This window comes from Phoca vitulina, unplaced genomic scaffold (genome assembly GCF_004348235.1).
Source record: "Phoca vitulina isolate PV1807 unplaced genomic scaffold, GSC_HSeal_1.0 scaffold4, whole genome shotgun sequence".
NCBI classification, from domain to species: domain Eukaryota; kingdom Metazoa; phylum Chordata; class Mammalia; order Carnivora; family Phocidae; genus Phoca; species Phoca vitulina.
This window is the reverse complement of record NW_022589707.1, coordinates 63,531,168-63,559,020: the sequence shown is the minus strand read 5'-3', so window position 1 is coordinate 63,559,020 and position 27,853 is coordinate 63,531,168. Positions and strand designations below refer to the sequence as shown.

The 27,853-nt window shown below is 37.6% G+C and overlaps 1 protein-coding gene across 1 annotated transcript; it reads right to left on the bottom strand.

Annotated features, from left to right (window-relative positions):
• Positions 1 to 1,216: 1,216 nt before the first annotated feature.
• FAM133B (family with sequence similarity 133 member B) lies at positions 1,217 to 27,853 on the bottom strand. Its single transcript, XM_032402160.1, has 11 exons — positions 27,725 to 27,853; positions 19,256 to 19,353; positions 17,419 to 17,497; positions 16,016 to 16,090; positions 15,852 to 15,884; positions 15,352 to 15,414; positions 14,656 to 14,748; positions 13,341 to 13,391; positions 8,234 to 8,326; positions 6,418 to 6,459; positions 1,217 to 3,307 (listed from the first exon to the last, which is right to left on the bottom strand). Exons 1-11 carry the CDS (start codon positions 27,746 to 27,748, stop codon positions 3,221 to 3,223), a joined length of 738 nt encoding a protein of 245 aa, XP_032258051.1. The 5' UTR covers positions 27,749 to 27,853; the 3' UTR covers positions 1,217 to 3,220.

Sequence of the window (27,853 nt, the reverse complement as noted above, 5' to 3'; positions counted from 1 at the left end):
AATATGAACCTATATTCTGGATAAAGTAAATTCAGGACACTCTTATGGTATTTAAAATACCTAAATATACTAAGGGCAACCAAATGAATCCAAAAAGTACTGGTATAAATTCAATTTTTTGATTCAGACACTCATCAACTTTGTTGCAGTTACCTTGGCATTATTACCCAAATAACATGCCTTGTGTTTTTAAAATTGGTGTAAAATTATTCAAGAAAAAGCATGGTCTGTTGGAGGGAGGAAGTTAAGAGATGTTAGTAATTTGCACATAACATTACCTGGTCAAATTTTCTTCCCATACCTTATTAGAAAGAAGACTGTTAAGGCTACCAGCAGAGGAAGAAAGGGGAACCCTCCTACACTGTTGGTGAGAATGCAAGCTGGTGCAGCCACTCTGGAAAACAGTATGGAGAGTCCTCAAAAAGTTGAAAATAGAGCTACCTGACAACTCAGCAATTGTGCTACTAGGCATTTACCCCAAATATACAAATGTAGTGATCCGAAGGGGCACCTGGCAACCCAATGTTTACAGCAGCAAAGTCCACAATAACCAAACTATGGCAAGAGCCCAGACGTCCATCGACAGATGAATGGATAAAGATGTGGTATGTGGGGCGCCTGGGTGGCTCAGTTGGTTAAGCGACTGCCTTCGGCTCAGGTCATGATCCCAGAGTCCCGGGATCGAGTCCCACATCAGGCTCCCTGCTCGGCGGGGAGTCTGCTTCTCCCTCTAACCCTACCCCCTCTTGCACTCGCTCTCTCTCTCTCTCAAATAAATAAATAAAATCTTTAAAAAAAAAGATGTGGTATGTGTACAAACACACACACACACTGGAATATTACTCAGTCATCAAAAAATAAAATCTTGCCATTTCCAACAATGTGGATGGTCCTAGAGGGTATTATGCTAAGTGAAATAAGTCAATCAGAGAAAGACAATTATCATATGATTTCACTCATATGTGGAATTAAAAAACAAAACAGAGGAGCATAGGGGAAGTGAGGGAAAAATAAATAAAACAAGAGGAAATCAGAGAGGGAGACAAACCATAAGAGATTCTTAATTACAGAAAACAAACTGAAGGTTGCTGGAGGGGAGGGGGATAGGGGGTGGAGGGGTAGGGTGACAGGGTGATGGACATTAAGGACGGCACGTGATGTAATGAACACAGGGTTTTATACACAACTGATGAATCACTGAACTCTACCTCTGAAACTAATATTGTATGTTAATTATGTGAATTTAAAAAAAAGGCCACCAGCAGAGGAACAACAAGAAAAGTGTTTCCCAGACAGTCAACATAGTTTGGAAAGAATACAACTTTTTTTTGCCAGGTCATCTTCTTCTTCAGTCTAGAAACAGTTGCTTCTAGTGGGACATAGTTGTCATGTACTGGACCAGTCTACAGAGGAACACTTTTATGTTCATACCAAAAATGATCACCAAATAACCTGATAAATTTATCTTTTAGCATTTTTGTGAACAATCCTAAGAAAATTCCTTTCAGATAAAAAATGTCCCTCAAACTTGCTGTGTACTCAAGATCATATAGATTTATTAGGAAAAAGAGTATGAAGCTTTTAAGCATAAAATTTAAGGAAGCTTACCAAGAAATATATTATTTTTACAGCTAAAAATTTGGGGACATGTCTTATCCACTTACCACCCACTAGTGTTTCTTGATCTTTGGAACTTTACTTGGGACTCAAAGGGAGCTGATAAGAACACAGCTATTTTTAAGTAAAATAGCTATTTATTCAGCCTCTTGTCATGCCAAAATGTTCTGTGCATATACCACTATAATTAGCACACCCTCTGTAACAGGCAAAATTGTACATCAAATTATATGTTACCTGATTATATAAAAATGTAAAGTGAAAATGATTTATCAATTCCTTTTAACATTACTAGTAAACAATTCAGCAGTAGATATGAGGCACAAAATCTTAGTAAAATATGACACAGGAAGAGCAATAATGTAATTTTCACTTAACTTGTCATAATTTGTTATGAATATACAAAGACAAATTTCTAAAATGTTATATTTACTAAGATTCTGGCAATAGCTTTATGTAACAAGACACAGCATACCAGGCCTGCCACTCAACTTGTTTATGGTAAGTCTCAGCTTCAATATGAAGCTGTTAAAAAAAAAAAAAAATCAAAAGCCCGCTTTGTTTACATGCTAAGTATCTTGGCAAGTATGCCATTAAACACAGTAAGGAATTTAAGATAGCAAGAATAAGGAGTTAATAAAAGCTAAACACTGCAGCCTAAACAAAATTCATACAAAAATAAAATAAGTATTACTGGTTACATAAAACTTTCCTGACTGGTTAAAACTTAACAGTATAAAACATGCATTTTAAATCTTCAGCTATCAAGTTCAAAAAGTACCAGTGTCTATTTGAAATGATTCTTCTCCAAAGCCAAAGTGTAGTCAAAATTAATTCAAATGTTATAACACATTCTAATGCTAAAAAACATTCAGTATTATTGAAGTGGAGGTAAATCCCAGAGCTTCTGGGACTCTGTCATGCTGCAAAGGGCTGTTTCTCTGGTTCACTTAGAGCAGCAAACAACAGAGTCCAAGGATGTCTAGCGGCAAGACTGCTATACTCAGCTCTGACCTCCCCGTGAAGCATGGCTACTATGTCCACAAAAGTAGGATGTGTGAGGATAAAAGGCACGCTATTCTGCTAGCTAAAGAGATAGCAAACCACCCCCCCACCCGAAAAGCTCCTTCCCCAGGTAAATAAAAGTATATAAGGGGAAAAAATTAAAATACACTTATCTACAGAGTAAGGATTTTGAAGTATCAGTGTGGTGCCTATTTCAAAAATGTTAACTAGAATCATCTGGTCATTGCTAATTACATCTTAATGATGTATCCAGATTTGATTTCTGTTGATTTATCATTAGATACTTCTAGTCAAAAATATTAACTTTATCCCCAAATATCTTAACCACTAGCACAACTGCAATGTATTATCTCCCAGAGTTATTAAGCACTGGAAGAGAAAAAAACAGATGTTCAAGCAGCAGGCAAAAATTATGGCCCTTTCACACAGCAGCATCCGAGTGGCTACTGAACAGTCCAGGAATAATTCTAAAAACAAGAAAATTCATGCACTTTAGTAATTATGTCATAATTTTCACAGTTGAAATTTCCTTAGACATTGCACTTTCTTTATAAGGGAATCCTGATTTTTCTTAATGTTACGGTGAGTCAGGACTTGAACTAGCAGCCTTCTTTTTCTTCTTCTTACTGTGTTTCTTATGCTTCTTTTTCTTTTTTGTTTTTTCCTGTAAAGAGAGTTCCCTGTTAGACATTTCTACAGGAAAATACTCAAATTAAAAACAACAACTTTACCATGGTCCTTCTAAGCTACTATATAATTATTTCAAACGATCCAGGCAACCAAGGAAACTACTCAGAACATTTCTTGAAAAGTCTCAATAATCAGTATCATATGAGGACTTAAGAGTGCTTGTTGATTTTCAAAAAGATATGGAAAAACTCTAAGTCATTAGCACACAAATGTAGCTTTTAAACAAAATTCACAGAAAATAAATTCTATGGATAATGATATCAACTGCTGTATTTCATATTGTATAATTTCTAAAGGTGAAGTAATTGTAGTTACTACAAAGAAATCCTCACATCACAGCAAAACACAATTGTTTTTATAAAATGACAGTTTTGGGGAACAGATATATTAAATCTGATATTTTTTAAGTAAACAGAAACACAAATTATTATGTCCTGTCTAAACTGGTAGCACTATTTTAATTATTAAATTAACAACTAAAAAACAACTGGTAAAAAAAAATATTGATGTACAGTTGAAAAGTCTACTTAGCTTTTAAGTGAAACAGATGCTTTTTCTTTTTTAAAAAAACTTTTATATAAGCTCTACGCCCAACATGGGGCTTGGACTCACAACCCCAAGATCAAGAGTCGCATGCTATACCAACTGAGCCAGGCAGGCACCCAGATGCTTAATTTTTAAAAGCCTAGAAAAAGTAATCAAATTGTGACTGGATAGAGACCTATAATTTTGCTGAACTCTGACTCTTGTGACTATTTCTGATGTAGAAGAGAGGGCAAAACTTTTAGAAACAGATACTTAGGAAGGTGGTATCAAATGACAGACTAGTTGTTGATATTCAGCAAGAAAAGAGACATGAAAAGACAGCAAAAGCAGAGTTCCCTATCCATTTCCTTATCAATTACAACTTTCCATAATTCCCCTGCCCCTCAAAGGTCTCTACCACTTAGTGGCTCTAAGCTAACTTTCATAATTCTTTTCATGACAAGCTCAAGTACACATGGAATCTTACAAAGAGTCCCAAATCTTGTATTTGGGCCTTTAAAAAGTTAAGTTTTGGGTATAGGTTACTTTTTCATAAAAGGACAGCTGACTACTCTCTTTTTAAAATACTTTTCTTCTTGGCTTCCACGACACCTCCGTCTGCTGCTTTCTTCCATCGCAAAGACCCCTTCAACTCCTGTGCTGTTCATTTTCCTCTGCTTGACCTTTCAGGGTTTCCTTCCTTTCTCTTCCACATGGCTCTCTATCTCCCATGCTTTAAATACCATTTTCATACCAAATCTTCATATCTAGTCCTATGTTCTGAACTCAAGACTATGAGTTCCACCTGGATACCTAATAGGTATATCTAAAATTACCATAAACAATGCTTAATTTTTCTCTCCAACTCCTCTTAGCCATCTTAGTTAAATGGCACCTCTAATTCGTCCTTTTACTTAAGGCAAAGAATCTAAGCTATGTTTGACACCACTTTCTGTTTTAACTCCTCTACATCTAGGTAAGCAAGCCCGACCATCTAAGTCCACAATGTATCTCAAATCCATCAGGCTAGTCCAGCCCCATTACTACCACTGTGATACGAACAACTTGCCTCTGTCCACTCCACCTCCTCTGCCAAAGCATTCTAAAAATGTAAAGTTGGTTCAGGTCACTTCTTTTTTAAAACACTCAAAACAGCTTCCCAAAGCATTTTGATTAAAACCCAAACTCTCTGCTTGTGATATGGCCTCTGCTTACTTCCCCAACTCACTGTATGTTATTCCTCTTTATCTACTAGGTATAAGCCACGCTTACTCTTTCAGTTCCTCAAACAAATCAAGCTCATTCCTACCAAAGGTCCTTAGCTCTTCTCTCTGCCTAGGATATTCTTCCTTTGATCTTCACATGGTTAGCTCTTTCTGGTAAATCCTATTTCAGCTTAATTTTACTTCCTCAGAGAGGCTTTCCCTCCCCAAAGCCGCTCTAACATGTCACCCTCTTACTTATCTTGTATTCCATTAGAACAGCACTACCAACACCAACGGTGCCTGCATAGAGATGCTTAATAAACACATGCTAGGTGAATGCACGAAACAGTGCGGTATGCAAGTACAAATTAGAATTATCCAAAATTAATTAATATTATGTCTTAATTAATCTGAACCAAGGACCAAAGCAGTCTTCACCCAAATTACTTCCCCATTCAGAAAAAAAGTCTCTCAAATGTCACCTTGGTCTTGAAGTACATAAAATGCTACCTCTGAGTCATACACTACCAGGTGAACCTTTCTATCAGAGAAGGACCCTCATCTTCAGAGCGAGGGAAATTCTGGGAAGGGGAAGTTACCCTCAAACCTACAAAAGACGCTGTTCTCATTTTTCTTTTACCTGTTCCTAAGAAAATGCCTTCAAGGGCCATCACCCACGCTTATACTGAGTGCTCCTAAATGACTTTAATGATATGGTCTGCAATTACTCTTTGATAATCTATTATCCACTTTCCCTAGGTTGGTCTGCTTCTCATTTGGATATCACTGCCATTTTCCTTATTCTCCTCTTCCTTCTTTCTCCTTTATACTTCTCCATCTGCATAATAGCAGAGCTGGCTTTAGAAATGGCCAAAAGAATCATCTTTATTATTGAATCATTTATGTTGTCACATTCCTGCTTATTTTTCATTGCAACCTGTGCTGAGAGGCTTTTTCTGCTAATGTTACCAGGTTTGGCCAACCTGGAAGTCACTACTATTAAGGATGGAAGGAATCACTATACCTAATATTTCATATTATAGCTTAAAAAAGTCAAACAAAAGTTCAAGTTTTCATTTCTATCAGTACTGAGTACGGAATAAAATAAAATGAAATACTGAATAAAATACTGAAATGAAAACAGATGTTTGCTACCAGGATATTCTTCTTTTCTCTGGAGCCAATTTAACTTGCTCCAACCCACTAAGTAAAGCTAAACTTAACCACACTTTTCCCAATAAATATTTATTTGAACCCAGTAAATGAAGTCATGCTTTACCATGATTCATTATATAGTAAACAAAAAGAGCTACACTACTGTCATGTAAAAAATATAAGTGATACTTGCTATTACTTTTTCTCGTTCTTCACTGCTTTTCTTCTTTTTTGCTCGTACCTAAAAAGTTTGAATTTTCATTGAGAAGACAAATATGTAACTTGTACTCAAGACATTTTTTTCATTCCCTAATGTACCTTACATCTTTAGAATTTACGTGTAAAAAACATTTTGATGATACCTCAAACCCCTGTTATATCATAATGACAAGTCAATGAGAAACATTTAAAGGAAAAAAAATTAAGATTTTTTAATCTCTAGAGGGCTTCCTTATATTCCCTTTCAGCACCCCCCCCGCCCCACCACCAAAAAGCAGTGAGATACAGTGGATAAAAAGCATGAGCTCTGAAATAAAACAGACCAAACTCTGAATCCTACCTCAGCTATGTACTACCCTCAGTTTCATCATCTGTAAAATCGAGATAATATCCACCCTCTAGGGGAAGTGCCTGGAATAAAGTTAAGTCTTTCTCTTACTCTATGGTGTTCAATAAGTGGTAGCTATATGCATAGTGTATTCAGTATAAACCAACTGATTAAAATCCTTTAAAGTAACGCTTAATACCCCATTAGTATTTTCATCTTTTAATGTGTGAATTTAAGACAAGTTGCTAAAGCTCATGTATACTTAATGTTAAGTCCAAGTGTAACATATATTAAGTGCTCTAGAGGACACGTAGGAAATTACTGTTTCTTACTGCTAGTCTTGTCAAAACAATGACTGGGGATGGTGGTAGTTGCGCTGCATCCACATTTGGCGAGACCAAGACTGGGGATGCTGTCATGTGATGTCCAAGACTGCCAGACAGCCCTGACATGACTTTTAGACAGCCTGCCAGACATTCGTATAATAAACCCACTTATAGAAAAGACTATATTTTGTTTCATTCATTCAGAGCTTTACTGCGAATTGTTCATCATTTTGGAAAATGTCATTGATGACAAGGCCACTGTACAGTTTTTGAAGGGCATATATAATGCACCTGCTACAGCTTGAATTTTGTTATGTCTTAAGATTTTATGTCTTCTAGTTATCACACTCAAGCATTTATGTAGTCAAATATTATTTAGTAAAATTATACATTAATATTTTCTTATATTTCTTTTAAAAATTTCTTAGGGGATATTAATCTAAAATGTGTAGATTATATACATTATATACACACACTACAAGTTTCAATTCAATTCACTTCAATTTCATTTCAGGGGGCATTACAAAATATTGCTACAAAAGGCCCTATTTTACAAATGAGGAAACCAAGTCCAAGAGAGAAATACTTTAAAGATGATAACTTACCTAAAATTAACTAAGAATAGAGTACAAAAAAAATCTAAGATAGGAATATCAGGGCTGAAAAGGACTAAAGAGACTACAGAAACTATCTAATTCTACTTCCTTACGTTATAGATAGGAAAAAAGATCATGCTAACATTTCTGTTCTACCTCATCACCGTTCTACTCCCTCACTAGTAGTAGTTCCAAACAAAAACAAAGGAATGCTGGGTTTCAATACAGTACACATCAAACAGCATCTGTCATGTAATCATAATACTAGAATAGTAAAAAGTAACTATTAGAAGAATAAAAATAAAATAGCTCAGAGCAGAGATTTGTAAGTATGGTTAATTACCATATTAGCTCTATAATCATCTTCTAGAAAATGAAAAATTCATTCTGAAATGGAACTTCCATTTCTTTTTCACAGTGCACATACTAGAAAAGTGAGTAAATTGAATATTCATGAAGTATATTTCTTTTTACTAATTTGTATTTATTAAAAACAAATTATTAAACATTTTAAAGTGAAGAAAATGAATTTGATCATAGACTTACCTCCTCAATATAATCTGATTCTGATAAAGACTCAGATGATAAAGGTTTATCTTCAGGATACATCTTTCTTTTTTTGCTGAGTCCTTTAATGTCCTAAGAGAAATACATGTACCTTGACTCAAAAAGATGTAAGGCTATGCCACACAAGTTTTATGTTTCTAATTAACAGTTTTTCCAATTATCAAAAAAACTAACCATTTTCATTTTAGAAATGTCTAATATTGATGATGTTTACCAATATTCAGTTTTTAATTCCAATAAAGTAAAGCTTTTATTAAATAACCTAAAAAGAAATAATTACATGTCCATTGAGATGTTATATTCTTTCTTTTTTTTAAAAAAAATATTTATTAAGTAATGTGTACACCCAACATGGGGCTTGAACTAACGACCATGAGGTTAAGAATAGCATGCTATTCTGACTGAGCCAGCCAAAGTTAATTAAACTCTAAAGTGTCATAAGAAACCCTAGAGATGGTGTAAGATTCGAGTCCCTTGTATTCTAATGGTTTTGTTTCTACCCAGTATTGCATCAGACAGGCCTAGTGCTGCAGAAAAGAAAAACAATGGGTAATTATTTGTGATCTAAAAAGATCTCTACACAGTAGTAATTCCTTTTATGTGTTACAAGTATTAAATTCACATTAAAAAAAACTTCATCTCTAAGTATTTTTAATGATGAGAAAACATGTAACTCTGGGGAAGAAGAAAGACCAGAGGAGTACTTAGGGACTTAAATATATGTTCTGAGGAATAAAAATTTCAAAAACATCTGAAGCAAGTATGGCAAAATGTTAAGGTTTTTAAAAAGATTTATTTATTTACTTGAGAGAGAGAGAGAAAACACAAGAACAAGTGGGGGGGAGGGGCAGAGGGAGAGAGAGAAAGGGGGCAGCAGACTCCCCACTGAGCGTGGAGCCCAAGGTGGGGCTTGATCCCAGAAACCTGAGATCATGACCTGAGCCGAAATAAAACCCAAGAGTCAGACGCTCAACCGACTGAGCCACCCAGGCACCCCAATGTTAAGATTTATTAAAGCTTCACAGTGGATGTGCTGGTTATCATCTTATTATTTTCCATACGCTTTTTCTGTATGTCTGAATACTTCATAACAAGACAACAAAACCACACAATGAAAAAAAATGCTCACTACCTAATTGTACAGAAAAAAACAATATAAAACTTTATATACAGGAAGCCAATTTTGAAGATTATTAAACAAACAAAAAATCACATAGAAAATAAAGTGATCTGTGTTATATTACAGGTGATTTAATTTTGTTTCTGCAAATAGCTTTATTACTTTGATAGAAATGATAAATGTTCACTGTAAGCGAATTTACCCGAATCCCACTACCACGAATTAAACATGAAGATTTTTGGAAATATCTCACTATGTGTACATTTACAATTTTACATAAATACTTGCTGTTTGGAACCCGCTCTTGTCATCCAATCTTTCCATGCCAACTACATCATCATTTATGGTTGCCTTTGACATTCACTGAAAGCATATGCCACAACTTACTTAACCCAACTCTTTCTGGAGGGCAGGAATATATATGGGTTATTTGCTATTAAAAACAGTTGAGGGGCGCCTGGGTGGCTCAGCAGGTTGAGTGTCTGCCTTCGGCTTGGGTCATGATCCCAGGGTCCTGGGATCGAGTCCCGCATTGGGCTTCTTGCTCAGCAGGGAGTGTGCTTCTCCCTCTCTTTGCCCCTCCCCCTGCTTGTGTGCTCTCTCTCTCTGAAATAAATAAAAAAATAAAATTAAAACAAACAAACAAAAAAACTTGAAATGGAGTGATGGGCACATGAGTGCAAAATCTTTACCTAATAATAACGTCTAAATCAAAGACCAAAGTAGCCTTTACCCAAATGATTTGCTTACTTTCCCACCTCCCCCCCCAATTGTTTATTTCACTTAGGAATCACACTTTATCAAGAAACCTCTGTTTCAGGCTCTTTTATCAATCATCTCAGTCTCAGATTACTGAAATACAGTCCATATTTTCTTTTAGAACTGCCTAAACATGCATTTTACCACTTTTTCTGTACGTGAAGTAGAAATTTTCAATTACTAAAGATTAGTTTTTAATTATTTCTAGTTTTTCCTAAATCTGTTCATTATATTTAAATTTTGCTCATGATTTTTTTGTGATCTCATCATTCAGAATTAGAATTATGTGGTCAAAAGTTTCTGATTTTTGGGGCGCCTGGGTGGCTCAGTCGTTAAGCGTCTGCCTTCGGCTCAGGTCATGATCCAAGGGTCCTGGGATTGAGGCCCGCATCGGGCTCCCTGCTCAGCAGGAAGCCTGCTTCTCCCTCTCCCACTCCCCCTGCTTGTATTCCCTCTCTCGCTGTGTCTCTCTCTGTCAAAGAAATAAATAAAATCTTAAAAAAAAAAAAAAAGTTTTTGAGTTTTGAGGCATGGGCCTTCCCTACCCCAAATTATATTCACCCCTGTCTTTCTCTAGTTATACTTTCATACATTTAAAACTGACTTACCTATGATTTATTTGGCCTTAAGGAGGGTCCAGCTTTATACTTTCCAAATGGCTAGTCATTTTGTCCCAAGAAAAGCCACTTTTACCATATATTAAACCCCACAAATACTTATAAATTTTTACTTGGGTTCTACACTGTTCCACTGCTTTTTTTTTTTCTCCCTATTCCTGCACCATACCACACTATTTTAATCAAAGCGTTTAAAAAATATTTTAATCAAAGAGTTTAAAAAATGTTTAATGTCTACCCAGGAACATTTATTAAATCTTCATGTGCTTCTCTGAATAGATTTGCATGATTTTCTTCAGAGAAGTCCTGATCGGTTCTTTAAATTTTTCCTATATATTCTTTGTTACTGTTAGAAATGGGATATTTTCGTCCATTGTTAGGTATTACACTGTCATTTTCACAACTTAAAAAAGAGCTGAAAACGATGACTGATACATGACTTACAATTACACCCTTTTAAAAAAAGATTTATTTTATTTTATTTTATTTTTTTTTTTATTTTTATTTTTTTTAAGATTTTATTTATTTGCGAGAGAGAGAACGAGAGACAGAGAGCATGAGAGGGAGTGAGAGGGAGGAGGGTCAGAGGGAGAAGCAGACTCCCTGCCGAGCAGGGAGCCCGATGTGGGACTCGATCCCGGGACTCCAGGATCATGACCTGAGCCGAAGGCAGTTGCTTAACCAACTGAGCCACCCAGGCGCCCAAAAAAAGATTTATTTTAGAGAGAGAGAGAAAGCACAGGAGCATGGGCAGGAGGAGGGGCAGTGGGAGAGGGAGAGAGAGAGAAAATCCTCAAGTGGACTCCCTGCTGAGCGCAGAGTGCAGAGCCCAGTGCTGGCTCGATCCAGGATCCTGAGATCATGACCTGAACCAGAGCCAAGAGTCAGACGCTTAACTGACTGAGCCATCCAGGTGCCCCTTAAAATTACACCCTTTTTGTAACACTCTACATTAACTATACTGGAATTAAAGCAAAAAACTTAAAAAACAAAACAGAATATTGCCCAGGGAGAAGAAAAATTATACGATTTTTCTTTTACGATTGTAACAGACATCCTAAACAAGATTAAAAGAAGCCATGGACCAAAAAATGTTCATCATGTGTATAAAAGATGAGTAGTATTTAAAATATGAAACTCCTGGGGCGCCTGGGTGTCGCAGTTGGTTAAGTGTCCCGCTCTTGGTTTTGGCTCAGGTCGTAATCTCAGGATCATGAGATCAAGCCCGGCGCTGGGCTCCATGCTCAGCATGGAGTCTGCTTAAGATTCTTTCCCTTTCCCTCTCCCAAGTCTAATATGTCCAAGAGTCCCATGCTACAATGACTGAGCCCACCAGGTGCCCCTAAAGTTCCTATTTTTGATTCATAAAAACAAAACAGAACAAATGATATATCCAGAATATGTAAATCCATAGAGATAGAAAGCAGACTAGAAGTTACTAGGGGGTGTGGGGGGCAGGAAGAATGGGAATTAGTTAATGAGTATGGGTTGTTTTTAAGGGGGTGATGAAAAAGTTTTTAAACTAGAGAGGTGGTCACTGTACAACACTGTACATATACAATATTCCCCCAAATTGTAATTTTAAAATTATTAATAGCATATTATGTAAATTGTACCTCAATTAAAAAAATATGTAAAAATACTGAGTAAAATATAGTGACTCTGGTCTATAGTTTTCTTTCACTAATAACTGCTGTCTTTAGGTTTTTAAGAACCAGAAAAAGATTTTTTTCCCCAAGATTTTATTTATTTTATTTGAGAGAGAGAGAGAAGGGGGAGGAGAAGAAGGAGAGGAGATTGAGCCCTGCTGAGCACAGAGTCCGACGCAAGGCTCAATCCCAGGACCCTGGGATCATGACCCAAGCTGAACAAAGGCAGATGCTTAATCAACTGAGCCACCCAGGTGCCCCCAGAAACAGATTTCTATTTTTTATTTTATTTTTTTTTTTTTTAAAGATTGTATTTATTTATTTGAGAGAGAGAGAATGAGAGAGAGAGCATGAGCGGGGGAGGGTCAGAGGGAGAAGCAGACTCCTCGCTGAGCAGGGAGCCCGATGCGGGACTCGATCCTGGGACTCCAGGATCATGACCTGAGCCGAAGGCAGTCGCTTAACCAACTGAGCCACCCAGGCGCCCCAGAAACAGATTTTTAAATGTAAATCAGAAACACGGGGATAAATTTAGCATTAATTATAGTTAAGCATAAATGAAGATAAAACATCTACTTACAGTAAAAAATTTTTTCAAAACTTATCTATGCTACACTCAATTTGAAACAGAACTCCATGTTCTGTTATTAAAAGGGCTTCTTTCAAAATGACTTGAAAAAACAAAGGAAATATTTAATCTCCATTATTTTGAATTTTTAATGAGATAATATATTAATCTGTATAAATTCAAACTCGGTAGGAATACTTTTCTGATCGTCTAACCTTTGATAATGAATTCAATAAATAATTTCCTTAAATCAACACAAAATGCTCTAAAAGCAAAAGAAATAAATCTCAAGTTAAAAGGAAGAATACATTATTGTTAATTTCTAGAAGTAAATGAAGAATTGTATGACAGACTAAAGTAAAATTATAATTACCTTTTCTTTCTCAGTTGCATCCTTTGACTTCTTTCTCTTTTTTAAACTATCCTAAGCAAACAAACATATATATACATATCAATTTTAAATGTAAAAGATAGAGCATAAGGACAAAAACAGCAAAAAGGTGATTTGCTCTATGACTGAAAAAAGTTTATTTCAATACCAGAATTTTATTCTGAAAATAAGAGAAATGTACGTCACATATATATGTGCTTGTAAGGAAATGAAGCTTCTTCATCTGGCTGTATATCAAATCTATGTATACTGAAAATGATAGACATTGTCTGTCATAACCACATGGTTTCTTTTAAAATAAGACTTAATGCCATTTGCTTATTTTTGCCTGTAGTGGTCATACGCACTGGGGTTCTCATTCACACTGTCCTCAGACATCCCCCAATCTGATTTTCCTCTCTACCTATAAGGAGGAGAGGTGAGAATTTCTGCTTTTGATTCTTTCAGTTCTAGCCACTAACCTCCCTGAGCCTTCCTCATCCATAGAGTGAATGAGGACTATTGAGAGCACTGAGCTAAAAACATGTCAAGTGCTTGGAACTGTGCCTAACATATAGTAGCCCCCTGACGAAGACTGGCTATCAGTATCATTAGATTGACTCTTCTATCTTAAAAGACAAAGAGAAAACCAACGTTTACTAAATACTTTCTAGACGCCAGGCATTTTGTCAGAAGAAATCACACTAGGACAAGTAGAGACCTCCCAAAACCAGTTGTTTTGTTCTCCTGGGCTTCTAGGATAGTGTTTGTGAAATTGTGGTCCAAGGACACACCTGTATCAGAATCACAGAGGTTATCTATTAAAAATGTAGACTTCTGAGCCTAAGCAGACTTACTAAATCAGACCCTCTCAACATGAAGCCCAGGAATCTACACTTTCATTGCAACCTGCATGTATCTGTTATTACCACAATTGTTTGAGAGCCAATTATGTTTCACAATTCTAGACATACAGAGCAGATTTAGGTATAATGGAAAGGACACTGGACCAGATAGTGGAGTATGTTTTCTCCTCTGAACTCTCACTTCTATATGGAAATGGGAAAAATAATGTCTGCCATATTTATTATAAAGCTGTCATGGAAATGCTGAGACATGGAGGCATATGAGGAAGTATTTAGAGAACAATAAAATGGCATATATAAGATATTATTAAGTGTATCAACTGAGTGGCACAGCCCATCAAAGTACAGAAAATAGCATCTCATTTCTAAACTGACAACAATTTAAGACAGGATGACCTAAAAGAAAAAAATGTGTTTGCTATCCAAAATGTTACTAATTTGAGTAATTTTACCTTACTGTCCGATTCAGTTTCTGACATGGAGCTTTCAGAAGATTTATGTGAACGGTTCTTCTTTTTCTTTTTCCTTTTTCCTTGTTTTTTATCCTATATAAAACATTTTTAGAAACATTTGCTTTCTGTTTCAAAAATATAATTGATGTATTTTTTAATACAAAACCTTTATCAATGAACAAAGCTTAAATGAAAGAACCAGCTTGTAAATGCAGGTTTTACTTAATAATTTTTTTAAGTAAACTCTATGCCAAATGTGGGGCTCGAGCTCACAACCCCGAGATCAACAGTCACGTACTCTACTGACTGAGCCAGCCCAGTGCCCCCTTAATAATTAATACTTAAAATGTAACTTATATTAACCTTCTTGCTCTATAAAAAAAAGTCGAGTAATTCGAGTCACATGAAACCTCTAGCATCTAGTCAAATAGCATTTTAGATTTTTAAACTCCATTTCTTCTACTGGTATTTTGAAGAGAAGAAGACAAATTTAGGAACCTAAAACATATATATATATGTATTAGATAAAAATATTTAAATATCTAGTTATTTATTCATGTCAATGCTCTCAGTTTATGGATAATTAACCAAAACCTGGAAGTCAAAGTTTCTAACAGATATTTCATAATGGATTTCCTCTTGTCATTAAATAAACTAGAGACTATTATTTCACGAACTGTTACAGGCAAACCTTACCTCATCTTCAGAATCCGAAGAACTGCTGGAAGAATCAGAGCTTGATGAAGAAGAAGATGAATACTTGACCAAGCACAAAACAATTAAAGCTTGTGAGATGCAGGAATTTTTTTCTTATCACTAAGTCTCTCAAAAACTTAACAAAATCAACCTGGTGTCTGACAGATATCATATTCAGAAGACTTAAAAATGTCAAATGTCACACTCCCCACACTCCCTCACACACACACAAAAGGCTCAACAAAGTAACAACAGATATGCCAATGGTAGTCAATTTTCCCCTCTTTCTCTCCCTGACAGCAATAGAGGAGTTACTAGGTTATAAGGAGCTTGGTGCTTTTCTTTATATTGCTAATATAACAAAACCCACCCGTAACTACCAAAGGAATTCAAGGCTCCTTGACTCATTTACAGTTAGCATACAGATCATATAAATTATTCTTACTTTTCTTGTAGGCTCTTAACTGTAACATTTAGAAAAATGGAAAACTTTTGCTCACCCTACCAGATTTCTTCTTTTCTTTTTTCTTTCTCTAAAAGCAAACAAAGTACAAATCTAAATAAGTTGATGTGAGTTTTTAAAATTATCTATTGATAGTAGTACACAGATTATGAAAACCCAAATGTGACATTAAAAACAGCATTAAGCTCTAAATAGTATTACCTGTCTTTTTTTGGATGAGCTCTCACTTCCACTTAATAATTTCTCCCTGTGTTTTTCTAGTTCTTTCTTCCAGTTCTGCAAAAAGGTTATAAACACCATCAGAGGCTATCTATCCCCTTCTAATACACCTGATATAGACAGCCACTACTTCCTTCCCTCTGTCTTCTACTACTTCTCACCATCTCGGCCTCTAAGTACAGGGAAAAGGTACGCCAGGTGCCAGAACCCGGTCACCAAAGGATCCTTTACTAGCTCCTTTCTTTATTTCCTTCTTTTGAGAGCGTGAATGGGGGTGGGGCGTACAATGGGGAGGAGAGTGAGAGAGAGAATCTTAAGCAGACTCTGCACAGAGCCTGACATGGGGCTCGATCTCACAACCCTGAGATTGTGACCTGAACCAAAATCAAGAGTCAGCCACTTAACCCACTGAGCCACCCAGGCGCCACACTAGTTCTTTTCCTTTCTTTTTTTAAAAAAGATTTTATTTATTTATTTGAGAGAGAGTGCTTGTGCATGCGAGCAGGCAGAAGGACAGAGGGGGAGGGAGATGGACAAGCAGACTTCCAGCTGAGCCTAGTGTCGGACATGGGGCTCGATCCCACAACCCTGAGATCACAACCTCAGCTGAAATCAAGAGTTGGCCGCTTAACCAACTGAACCACCCAGGCGCCTGGCCCCAGTAGCTCTTTTCAAAGAGGGTATTTTTTTTTTTTTTTAAGATTTTATTTATTTATTTGACAGAGAGACACAGCCAGAGAAGGAACACAAGCAGGGGGAGTGGGAGAGAGAGAAGCAGGCTTCCCGCTGAGCAGGGAGCCCGATGCGGGGCTCGATCCCAGGACCTTGGGATCATGACCTGAGCCGAAGGCAGACGCTTAAGGCCTGAGCCACCCAGGCGCCCCTCAAAGAGGGTATTAAAGAGTGGGAGTTCTCCACTATATGTTGAGAGGAGGAGTTGGTATTATCACTGAGGCTGAGAACTTTTTTCTTTTTAATGAAGATGGTTAGATTCTCTTTCCAGACAGTAAAAGCTGAACTTATCTATCTATCCATCCATATATATATTTTAAAGGTTTTAAGTAATCTCTCTACCCAACATGGGGCTCGAACTCACAACCCTGAGTTCAAGAGTTGCTTACTCTACTGACTGAACTAGCTAGGCAACCCTGCATTAATCTATATTGTAGCTGAAATACTACATACATGTTTGTAATCAAACCAGGCAAACATCATGGAAATCCCAGGGTAATATGGGCACATGAGGGCACGGGAAGATAAAGAGAAGAACCCAGTTTTAGAAAACCTAAGATGACATAAATTACTATAATACGGTTTCCCTCTTTTTATTTTAAAGAAATCATACATTTGGGGCACCTATTTTTTCAAACAGGTTCTATACAAACCTCATTCATTTTTTCTTCAAATTCAGCCAATGCCTTGGAGCCTTTCTTTTTCTTTTCTAGTTGTTCTTTCACTTCTTCCCTTAAAAAATAGAATATACAAATAAGTTTCCAAGCAATTCAAATTAGAGATGGATGCTTACAAACAAAACTTCATAAATAAAATTTTCTTAATATCCTAATAAACCTCCATTTCAGTGTTAATACATTTAAAAATTTTTTGTTCACATCCCTGTAAATCAATTATCATGAATACAGTCTGTTAGATACCACTGATCGTTCCTTTTCTAAGCATGGATTATAAGAGCTAATACACCAAACATTTGAGCACTTACACACAAGTGTCACTGTTTTTAATACATTTTCCTTTAATCCTCATAACAATCCTGTGAGAAAACACAGTATTATTACCCCTATCATACAGATAAAGAAGGGAAGCTCGCGGAAGGTAAGAAATCTGCCTAGATTCCCAAAGCTAGTAGTTTCAGCGTTAGGGTCTATGTAAACTACTATTTTTATTACTAAACATCTATTTTATAATGCACCGCACATATTGCACAGAAAAGCTACTGCATGCCTGACTGCTTATTCCTAGAAAGGCCTGCTTACAAGTTTGGGCCTGGCTGGCATCTGGGAACTTGGATTTTGGACAGGTCCTTACCATTCCCTCCTAAGAATGGCTCACTATACAAATACTACTGTTGAGGCTGAACACCTGAATTACTTCTAGGAGTCTGGAATTTTGGTACCTGATAGGCAGAGGCTGACCAGTCTCCAGTAAAAACCCTGGGCACATGGAGTCTTTCATGAACTCCCCTGGTTGGCAACATCTCATATGTGTTACAACTCATTGCTGAGGGGATTAAATGTGTCCTATGTGATTCCACAAGAGAACAAGAAGTCGTACAAGTCTGAGCCTAGTCTCCCCCACACTTTACCCCACGCACCTTTTCCCTTTGCTGATTGTGGCTGGTACCCTTTGCAATAAATCTTATCCAAAGTGCATCTATCTGGGAGTCCTTCTAGCAAATTACCTAATCTGAGGGCTGTCTTGGGGGACTCTGACACACAAATAATATACTTGCTTGAGCACTTCCTCTTTAATGGTCATTTCTTCTCCCCAGTTTTAAAGGTAAAATATATTTTGTTTCGGGATAGTTTTCTGGTATGCTGCAACAGTCAACAGCAGCACCACTCATGAATACTCTCAGAGGCAGACATGGCTTACTTTCTATTTAACTCAAAGGAAAGATCCCCTGTTATATGTAAGCATAGATTTCAGCTGTAGTTGCCCAACCTTTAGGGGCACTTAGAAGGATTATGAAGCTAACAACTGTGACATTTAATAATAAGACATACTAAAAAATAACAAGGCCAGTGCCGTGATGCTTTATTTATAAATGATCAGAGCTACTCAATGAGGGCAAATAAAAATCCCAAAAACAATTTAAAACAAAATTTTACAGTGGGAAATTCTAACTTATCGAAAAGCTACCAGATATGAATAGAAACACGGCCTAACATTATCCTTCCTAACACCTAGTTACACCTCAATGAAGGGCAAGATTAGTCAAATCTACCATTTTAAATAGCTTAAAACACTGCAAGGTTAAGGTCCCTTTAGGGCATAGAGAAGAGATCGGTATGAAAGGTTGTCTGGTAGCTACACAGGATTCTCAAATATTTGCTTTACACTGATGCATGTGTTTCATACTTTGAAAAGAAAGCACCTGTGAACATCACTTCAAAAAATTATGCTTTGCAAGCAATAAGAGCTGTAACAGTAACCTTTAAAAAATTTACAAAAACCTTATGAATGTCTAAATTGTTTCACAAATACCAGGTAGGCCTTGGTCGATTCAGATAATCTTGGATCGTTGGCCCCGAAGACTGGATTGGACCCCTTGATCTGGCCATTGCTATTGGGTTCATATAGGCCTCGAGGAAAGAACAAAAATTAACTCAATTAAAAAAAACATCAAAAATGCAAATGCTCACTTACTCACCAAGCATGCTTTATTATAAATGCATACTATGTCTAACTAAGCATGAACAATCTGACTAACCAAATTTTCATTACAAAAACTAAATTTAATGGTCTACCAAGTCTCACAAGTTTGGGAGATGAGTAATATCGCTACTTCACAGAAAAAAATTTTTTTCACCAGAGATTTAATGAAAATAATAATGATACCTCTTTCTTACTGTAAGATGACTTTATAATGTTTTCTCCTAAAGCCCAATAACCCTGTAAGGCTAATAACACTATGCTCACTGGCAAATGAAGAAACTCAGTTGCAAAGAAGCTAAAGATCTAACATTAAATCCATTGCTTATTCTACATCTTTTTTTTTTTTTTTAAGATTTATTTGACAGAGAAAGACACAGCGAGAGAGGGAACACAAGCAGGGGGAGTGGGAGAGGGAGAAGCAGGCCTCCTGTTGAGCAGGGAGCCTGATGTGGGGCTTGATCCCAGGACCCTAGGATCACGACCTGAGCCGAAGGCAGACGCTTAACAACTGAGCCACCCACGCATCCCTCTACTACATCTTTTATCTCAGGAAATACTATGCCATACTGATGGCAATTTTACTCGTCAATTGTTAACACCAAAAATTAAATTAGGCACAAACAAAAGAAAAAACAGACAAATAGGACTTTATCAAAATTAAAACATTTGTGTATTAAAGAACATACCAAGAGTGAAAAGACAATCCACAGAATGAGAGAAAATATTTGCAACTCATACATTTGATATGGAATTAATATCCAGAATGCATAAAGAAATCCTACAACTCAACAGCAAAAAACCCAAAGACCCAATTAAATGTGCAAAGCACTTGAAAGAAACATTTCTCCAAAGATATTCAAATGTCCAAGAGCACATGAAGAGATGTTCAACTCGCTAGTCATTGGGGAGATGCAAATCAAACTACAATGAGATGCTACCTTGCACCCATTAGGATGACTATTATCAAAAGCAGAAAATAACAAGTGCTGTCAAAAACAGGGAGAAACTGGAACCTTTGGATATTGCTGGTGAGAATATAAAAGGGTGCAGCTGTTGTAGAAAAGTATGATTTCCTCAAAAAGTTCAATACAGACTGAACTGCTGAATTGCTGTCGATCCAGCAATTCCATCTCTAACTGGAATTGAAAACTAACTGAAAGCTGGGACTCAAACAGATACTTGTACACTCATGTTCAGAGCAGCGTTATACACAATAGCCAAAAGGTGGAAACAATCCAAATATCCATCTACTGATGAATGGATAAACAAAATGTGGCATATACACACAATGGAGTATTATTCAGCCTTAGAAAGAAATGAAATTTGTGTGCCTGGGTGGCTCAGTTGGTTAAGTGTTCGACTCTTGATTTCAGCTCAGGTCCTGATCTCAGGGTCACGAGATTGAGCCCCGAGTCTGCCTTCGTGCTGGCCGGGGAGCCTGCTTAAGATTCTCTCTCCCTCTTCCCCTGCACCCCCTTAAAAAAAAAAGAAAAAAGAAATGAAATTCTTAATATGCTACAACATGAATGAACCTTGTTAACATGCTAAGTGAAACCATCTAGACACAAAAGGGCAAATATTGTATGATTCAACTTATATGAGGTACCTAAAATAAGCAAATTCACAGAGACAGAAAGTAAAAAGAGGTTTCCAGGGGCTGGTGGGGGGGGGGGGGGGAGGGAATAGGTGCTTGGGAGTTACTATTTAATGGGTACAGAGCTTCTTGTTTGGGATGATAAAAAGTTCTGGAAATGCATAGTGGCAACAGTTGCATAACACTGTGAATGTACTTAATGCCACTGACTTAAACACTTAAAAATGGCTACGACAGTGAACCTTGTTATGTTTATTTTTGCACAATAAAGAACCCCCAAAATCAAATTATGCTCTGTATATTGTACTTATTATAGCAGAAAACCACATTTTTAGATGTTTTCAAAAATATCCAGACAAAATAAAGCAGGCTTCTTTGTTAATGACAGTATCTAGCAAAGAGATGCTGTTTTACTAAAATTAACTGCTACATAGGGGTGCATGGGTAGCTCTATCAGTTAAGCATCCGACTGCTGGTTTTGGTTTAGGTCATGATCTCAGGGTTGTGAGACTGAGCCCCAAGTTGGGCTCAGTGCTGGGCATGAAGCCTGCTTAAGATTCTCTTTCTCCCTCTCTCTGCCCCTCCCCCTGCTTGCCTGCCCGCACATGCGCACACTCTCTCTCAAATAAGTACATAAATCTTCAAAAATAAATAAAATTAACTGTGCTACATACATAAAATTTGGTCTTGAATTTAGTCTCAATCCCTTGATCCTCATATTTGGTTTTCCAAATTTAATCCAAGTCAACAAGCATTTACAAAAACTCTTCTACCTTTTTTTTTTTTTTAAAGATTTTATTTATTTATTTGAGAGAGCACATGTGAGCATAAGCAGGGGAGAGGGACAAGGGGAGAGGGAGAAGCAGGCTTCCCCCTGAGCAGGGAGACCGACGCGGGGCTCAATCCCAGGACCCTGGGACCATGACCTCAGCTGAAGGCAAAGGCTTAACCGACTGAGCCACCAGGCGCCTCTCTTCTATTTTTTTTTTTTTTTTTAAAGATTTCATTTATTTATTTGAGAGAGAGTGTGAGAGCGCGAGCTGGGGAGGAGCAGAGGGAGAGGGACAAGCAAACTCCGCGCTGAGCCCGAAGCCCCACACTGGGCTCAATCCCACAACTCTGAGCTGAAATCAAGAGTTGGATGCTTAACTGACTGAGCCACCCAGGCACCCCAAAACTCTTCCACTTTTTAAATAAAAAGAATTGTGGTCAAACACGACTACTATCAGGCCTTAAACCTACAACTTAATGTTCCCAAGGAAGTGAAAGGATATTAATGTATTTGTTGCATTGTATTTAGCAAAACTTGTGAAAATGACCAACATTTCCCAAATAACAAATATGGGTTATATATTTCCAGATTTCTCGGGCAGAGCAAACAATATAAAACCATTATAAACAACACATACTGAGAACTACTTCCATTCAACTGGATACTGCTTAATTACTTCGGATGAAAAAATCCATTAACAACAATTTGCTTACAGGCAGGAATTAATGCTAGAGCTCTTATGTCAGGGATGTTTACAAAATCAGGGCTAGATGTGAGTATCAAATTCAACTCTCTTTAGAGAGAGGCATATAGTCACATTTTTTACATCAACTGTTATGTTCTCAAACATTTCATTCAACTGCCTCTGCTGAAAATTCACTCAGTTCATGTGGAGAAATATGACAACCAATGGAGGCTGCAATAGAGGAGATGTTGGCCCTACTAATGACACTGACAATCCTAGTAACCAGAAGCAGGTAAAATGTGCAAAGCCAAGCTCATCATTGTTAAAACAGGAGATTATCTATCTATCTATCTAACATCTCATTTCTTTGGTACCATGTCATAATTTTAGTAGCAGTTAAGGATAAAATATCTTAAGTTTAAAATTGTAAAAACTGTTTATTTCCAAAGAATGCAAATATATACAAGGATGTTCACAACTAAATTACTAAAATAGGGAAAACTGAAAATACACAAAGAGCCATCAAATTGAGATGCACTATAAAGTATACCCTCAAAATGAAATACTATGCAGCCACTAAAAAGAGATCTATAGTTACTCATATGGAAAGATGCCCAAGATTTCTCAAATGAAAAGCAAAAGCAAGTTGCCAAAAAATAAGATACCATTTTAATGAACAGTTACAATTTTTTTAAAAATCCAGATGCACCAACATGTACAGGGAGAGGTCCACTTTCATCATTTCATACACTGGCGAGATTAAAAACAACAACAACAACAACAACAACAACCCATTACCTTTATAAAAGAAAAACAAAAATTAAAACAAAGAAACTACACACAAACATTATCATAATATTAAAGGTAAAAAAAAAAATGAGAAAAATTCAACCACAATGCTGCTACTCCAATTCAGAAGCTGAACTGTCTTCAAGTAAAAATTCACAAAGAGTACAGTGGTAACTTTTCACTCTCATTAAAAAAAAATTGTGGGGCGCCTGGCTGGCTTCGTCAATAGAGCATGCTACTCTTGATCGGACTCTTGATCTTGAGGTCATGAGTTTAAGCCTCAGGCTGGGTGTCGAGACTACTTAAAAAAAAAAATCAAAACACGTTTACCATGTTTTACAGTCTTCAAATATTCTAGCATGTATCTTAAAACTACATTAATTAACATTTTTATGTGCCTTAATATCTATTGTGAAAGTGCTTCCCCAAAGTACATACCAGTCTGTCTTAGGGTTTACTTTTCAGAGGAAAATTAAATAGTAAAGTAGTATATTCACATGCTAAGGCTATTAATTATAGACAACTTATGGTACAATCACATGAGCTATCATTGTCTATGCAATAAGGTTTAACTTTCAAGTTTTTGGCCATAAACACTATCCTTAGTCTGCTTAAATACATTCCAAATATTTCAATTATTTATTTCAATTGTAAAAGCAATATTTATTAAGAGGCTCCTTTGCAAAACAGTTGATGGTCTATGCTCATAATCATTAAGCAACAATGCTTCCTTTTACTGTGCACAATAGAAAGGTTTTTAAAACAGAAGAGTTAATTTTCTTACAAAGATAAAACCTTTTCACTTACTATGTATCAGTATGAAAAACAATGTTCTTAACCTTAAGGGGGTGAGTGGTCAGACATCAGTTAAAATACAGAAATTGTGCAATTTCTTGAACTGTCTCACTATGACTTAATCACTTTAAATACTGTGATCTTGTAAATCAAACACTTGTATTCATATGTAATTAGAAATGTCTCCAAACCGCTACATGAGTTTGGGTAACAGAAAACAATCTCTTTTTGAAACTCAGGATATCGGGGCACCCAGCTGCCTCAGTCGGTGAAGCACGCAACTCTTGATCTCGGGGTGGCCAGGTCGAGCCCCATACTGGGTGTAGAGAGTACTTAAAAGTACAACCCTGAAAGATGATGGGCTATGAATTGTTTCTGGTGGAGATGACTTTCTACAACTATATCTCAGTTTTTCCTGTTTCTCTTGTCATGAAGGGGTTGCCTTTTAGTAGAGAAAAAAATTTTTAATCATCGAGTTAAACATCATGGAAATCCAGATTTTTTAAAAGCATGGTCCTCTCGAAAGAGAAATAGTAATGACAGTAATATTAACAGTGACGGCAACAATATGGCAGATTATTGAATGAAATGAATTAACTTGAATAAATGCTGTGAATTGTCTTCTCTATTCAAATGCTTTTTGTTATGTCCATTTTGTTATATTGTCACACATTTGATTCTACTTTTTTCCAAGTAGATTCTATTATAGAACTGTTTGAACAGTTCAAATATCAAGGCTTTTGGGGCACCTGGGTGGCTCAGTGGTTAAGCGTCTGCCTTCGGCTCAGGTCATGATCCCAGGATTCTGGGATCGAGCCCCGCATCGGGCTCTCTGCTCAGCGGGAAGCCTGCTTTGCTTCTCCCTCTCCCGCTCCCCCTGCTTGTGTTCCCTCTCTCGCTGTGTCTCTCTCTGTCAAATAAATAAAATCTTTAAAAATAAAAAAAATAAAAAATAAAAAAATAAAATAAAATCTTAAAAAAGAAACTCAGGATGGCAAATTGGGCTCAAGGGAATAGGTAAGTGGGCAGGTACTGAAAAGAGAGATGCAAGAACAAATGTGCAGACCTTCATTTGTTACTTTGATTACCTATTTTTATCTAGAGGATGCATCTGTTTTAGAGGGCACAAAGTAACAAAAAGAACATGAAGGAAACTTCTGGAAAACAATGGGGACAAACGGTGGCCATCATGAATTTAAGAACCCTTTACAAATCTTGAGAACTAAAATGTTCAGTTAAAAAAAAAGAAAATGTTCAAGAATGTACAAATACCTAGAGTGAACCCTGATGTAAAGTATGGACTTCAGGTGAAAATGATGTGTCAAGATAGGTTCATTCATTTTAACAATGCAAAAACAAAACAAAACAAACAAACAAACAAAAAACTGTAACAAATGTACCACTCTGGAGCAGCTTTGAATGTAGGGGAGGCTATGTCACGGAATATATGGGAGCTCTCTGTACTTACTGCTCAATTTTCCTATGAATCCAGAACTGCTCTAAAAAGTAAAGTGTACCTTTTTAAAAAAAGTAATCTCTACACCCAAGGTGGGGCTTGAACTTAAAACCCTGAGCTCAAGAGTAGCTTGTTCTGCCGACTGAGCCAGTTAGGCACCCCAAAGCAAAGTCTTTTTTGAAAACAAAACAAAACAAAACAAAACTTTCAACCTAGATTTTATGACTTTTTTTAGAAAGCAATTCTAGCATATGATTTTACCATCAATGTAAGAAGAAAAAAAAATGCCATTATTTTCACAGGCAAAGAATCCTTTTATTTAAAACCAAGAGTTACGATGTACTGAACTAATAAGCATCAGACAACCCAAGTTTTGGTCCGAGTTTAAACAGTTCCATCTCCTCCTCCATGCAATGAGGAGACTAAATTAGACAATCTGTCTTCTACCTCTTGATTTCATGTTTTCATTCCCACAACCTTTCAAGTGCAAATAAAAGTTACCAGAACACTCTGTGCCACGAAAGCATACCAAGTAATAAGTAGAGCCCAGAGTTATTATCAAAATGTTCTGGTAAATGAAGCTAATTTGGAAAAGTTTCAAATGCTTCAAAGGGATGTGTAAACCAACACTTCCCAGTAAAACAAAAACAAAACATCTTAGACCTCTGTATGAAACTGTATCCAAGGTCTGGTGATCTCTAAACATTCAAACCCTCAGTCATTAAAGAATCAAAACACTCTTTAACACCTCAAACCTAAGGATGCTCTAGCAGAACACCATTTCAACTCTATGATAATCAGGATACCACAACAAGGTCTGACCTACAGTCAGAAAAGCAGAAGAAAAGAACATTCCTTAACCTTGTAATTAAGGCTCACCACTGTGGTTCCTAGACATCTTTGATTATGAAGCCTATACAAAATTAAAACAAACGTTCTGAAGTTAAGAAATGCCACCATTTCATATAAGTAAAGCTCTTTTAGCAGCTCCCCATTACCCGAAAAGGCAAAAATCACTTAACAAAATAGTTCATTAAATTTAGTATATTAACTTTAATAACTGCATGTATCTATGAATGTATGCATGTATTTATATATTTACTTTTGTTTTGCTGCTCAGTGGCTAAAACTCTGTCAAAGACAAATCCAGGAACTGTAAGGCTCCAACCTATTATGTTTACCGTCCATCTAGTCTGATTCATTATCGGGATTTTCCAAACCAAACTAGTAGCCATGTAGAATGCCTTCCTCCCATCTCCTCCTGTCAAAAGCACCTTCTGTTTTGAATGCCTTCAGAACCGCGAATCTCCATCACAAAGTATTTCTTACTTTCTGCCATTACTTATTCCTGTGTCTCCTTTATCTCATTTACTAGAACAACTTTCAGGCCAAGCATTCCCTGGCCATTTGCCTTTTGCGGTTTTAACTATTCTGCAAAGTTGTGGATAACACTGATGCCCCTTTATAGATGAAGAAACTGAAGCTCGGAGAAGAAAAGCAACTCGTCTTGGTCACTCAACTCCCGAGGGTCCAAAATTGACATTCCAGTCCATGCCGGACTCCAAAGACAACTGTTTTCACCCTTCATTCCTACACAGGGCCTACTAGGTGCCAGGCAGTGCTAGGTGCTGAGGACACGAAGCCAAACGCTTCGATCCTGGTCCTCAAACGGGAACCTGCCTGCCGCCGGACCTGGGCGCGCGGCAGGCCGGCGGAGAGGAGCCGCGCCCGAGGCCTCCACGCCTCCATCCCACCTGCGTGCGCACCACAGGGGCGCGGAGCCAGGGTGGGCGATCCCGAGGAGAGGGCGAGGACCGGCGCCTCCAGGGGCCTCAGACTTAGCACAGACATACAAGAGGAGTCAGAACTCCTTGAGCCCTTGTGGCTTCAAAAACTGGGCACTGCTAGCCCGAGTGCGGGAGGGAAGGGAGCCACGGAGCACTGCCAGAAGGTGCGGCGGGGTTGAGAAAAACTGGGGACTCGAGAGAGGAGGAAAGAGGGAGGAGAAAGTGGGGGGCCCAAAGGCGCCAACTGCGTGCGCGGCGCACGCGCGTCTGGGGCCGGCGGGGATGGGGGGAGCTGGGTCGCCCGGCTCGAGGTCCAAGCGCCGCCGCTGACCCTCAGGCCCCGTCGGGAAGAGCAAGGGGCTCCGCTATCCTGCCGCCGGGTCCCGCGTCGCCCCACTGCTCTTCCCACCGGGTACTCACCACCCGATTGTCCCGCTTCCCCATGGTGCAGGACTGAGCGCACAGTCAGACGCCGAGGGAGATGGGGCCAGAGAGCGGCCGAAGAGGGCCCGCCGCAGGTCCTCCGGCCGACTCCCCACCCTGCCCAGA

Excerpts from the sequence above, each read along its gene's own strand:
- FAM133B (XM_032402160.1), bottom strand. The coding sequence starts at position 27,748 with ATGGGGAAGCGGGACAATCGGGTG. Across the intron at positions 13,392-14,655 it reads AAACTGAATCGGACAGTAAG|GATAGTTTAAAAAAGAGAAA; the intron begins GTAAAATTACTC and ends TTGTTTGCTTAG. Across the intron at positions 3,308-6,417 it reads GCAGTGAAGAACGAGAAAAA|GAAAAAACAAAAAAGAAAAA; the intron begins GTAATAGCAAGT and ends CTCTCTTTACAG.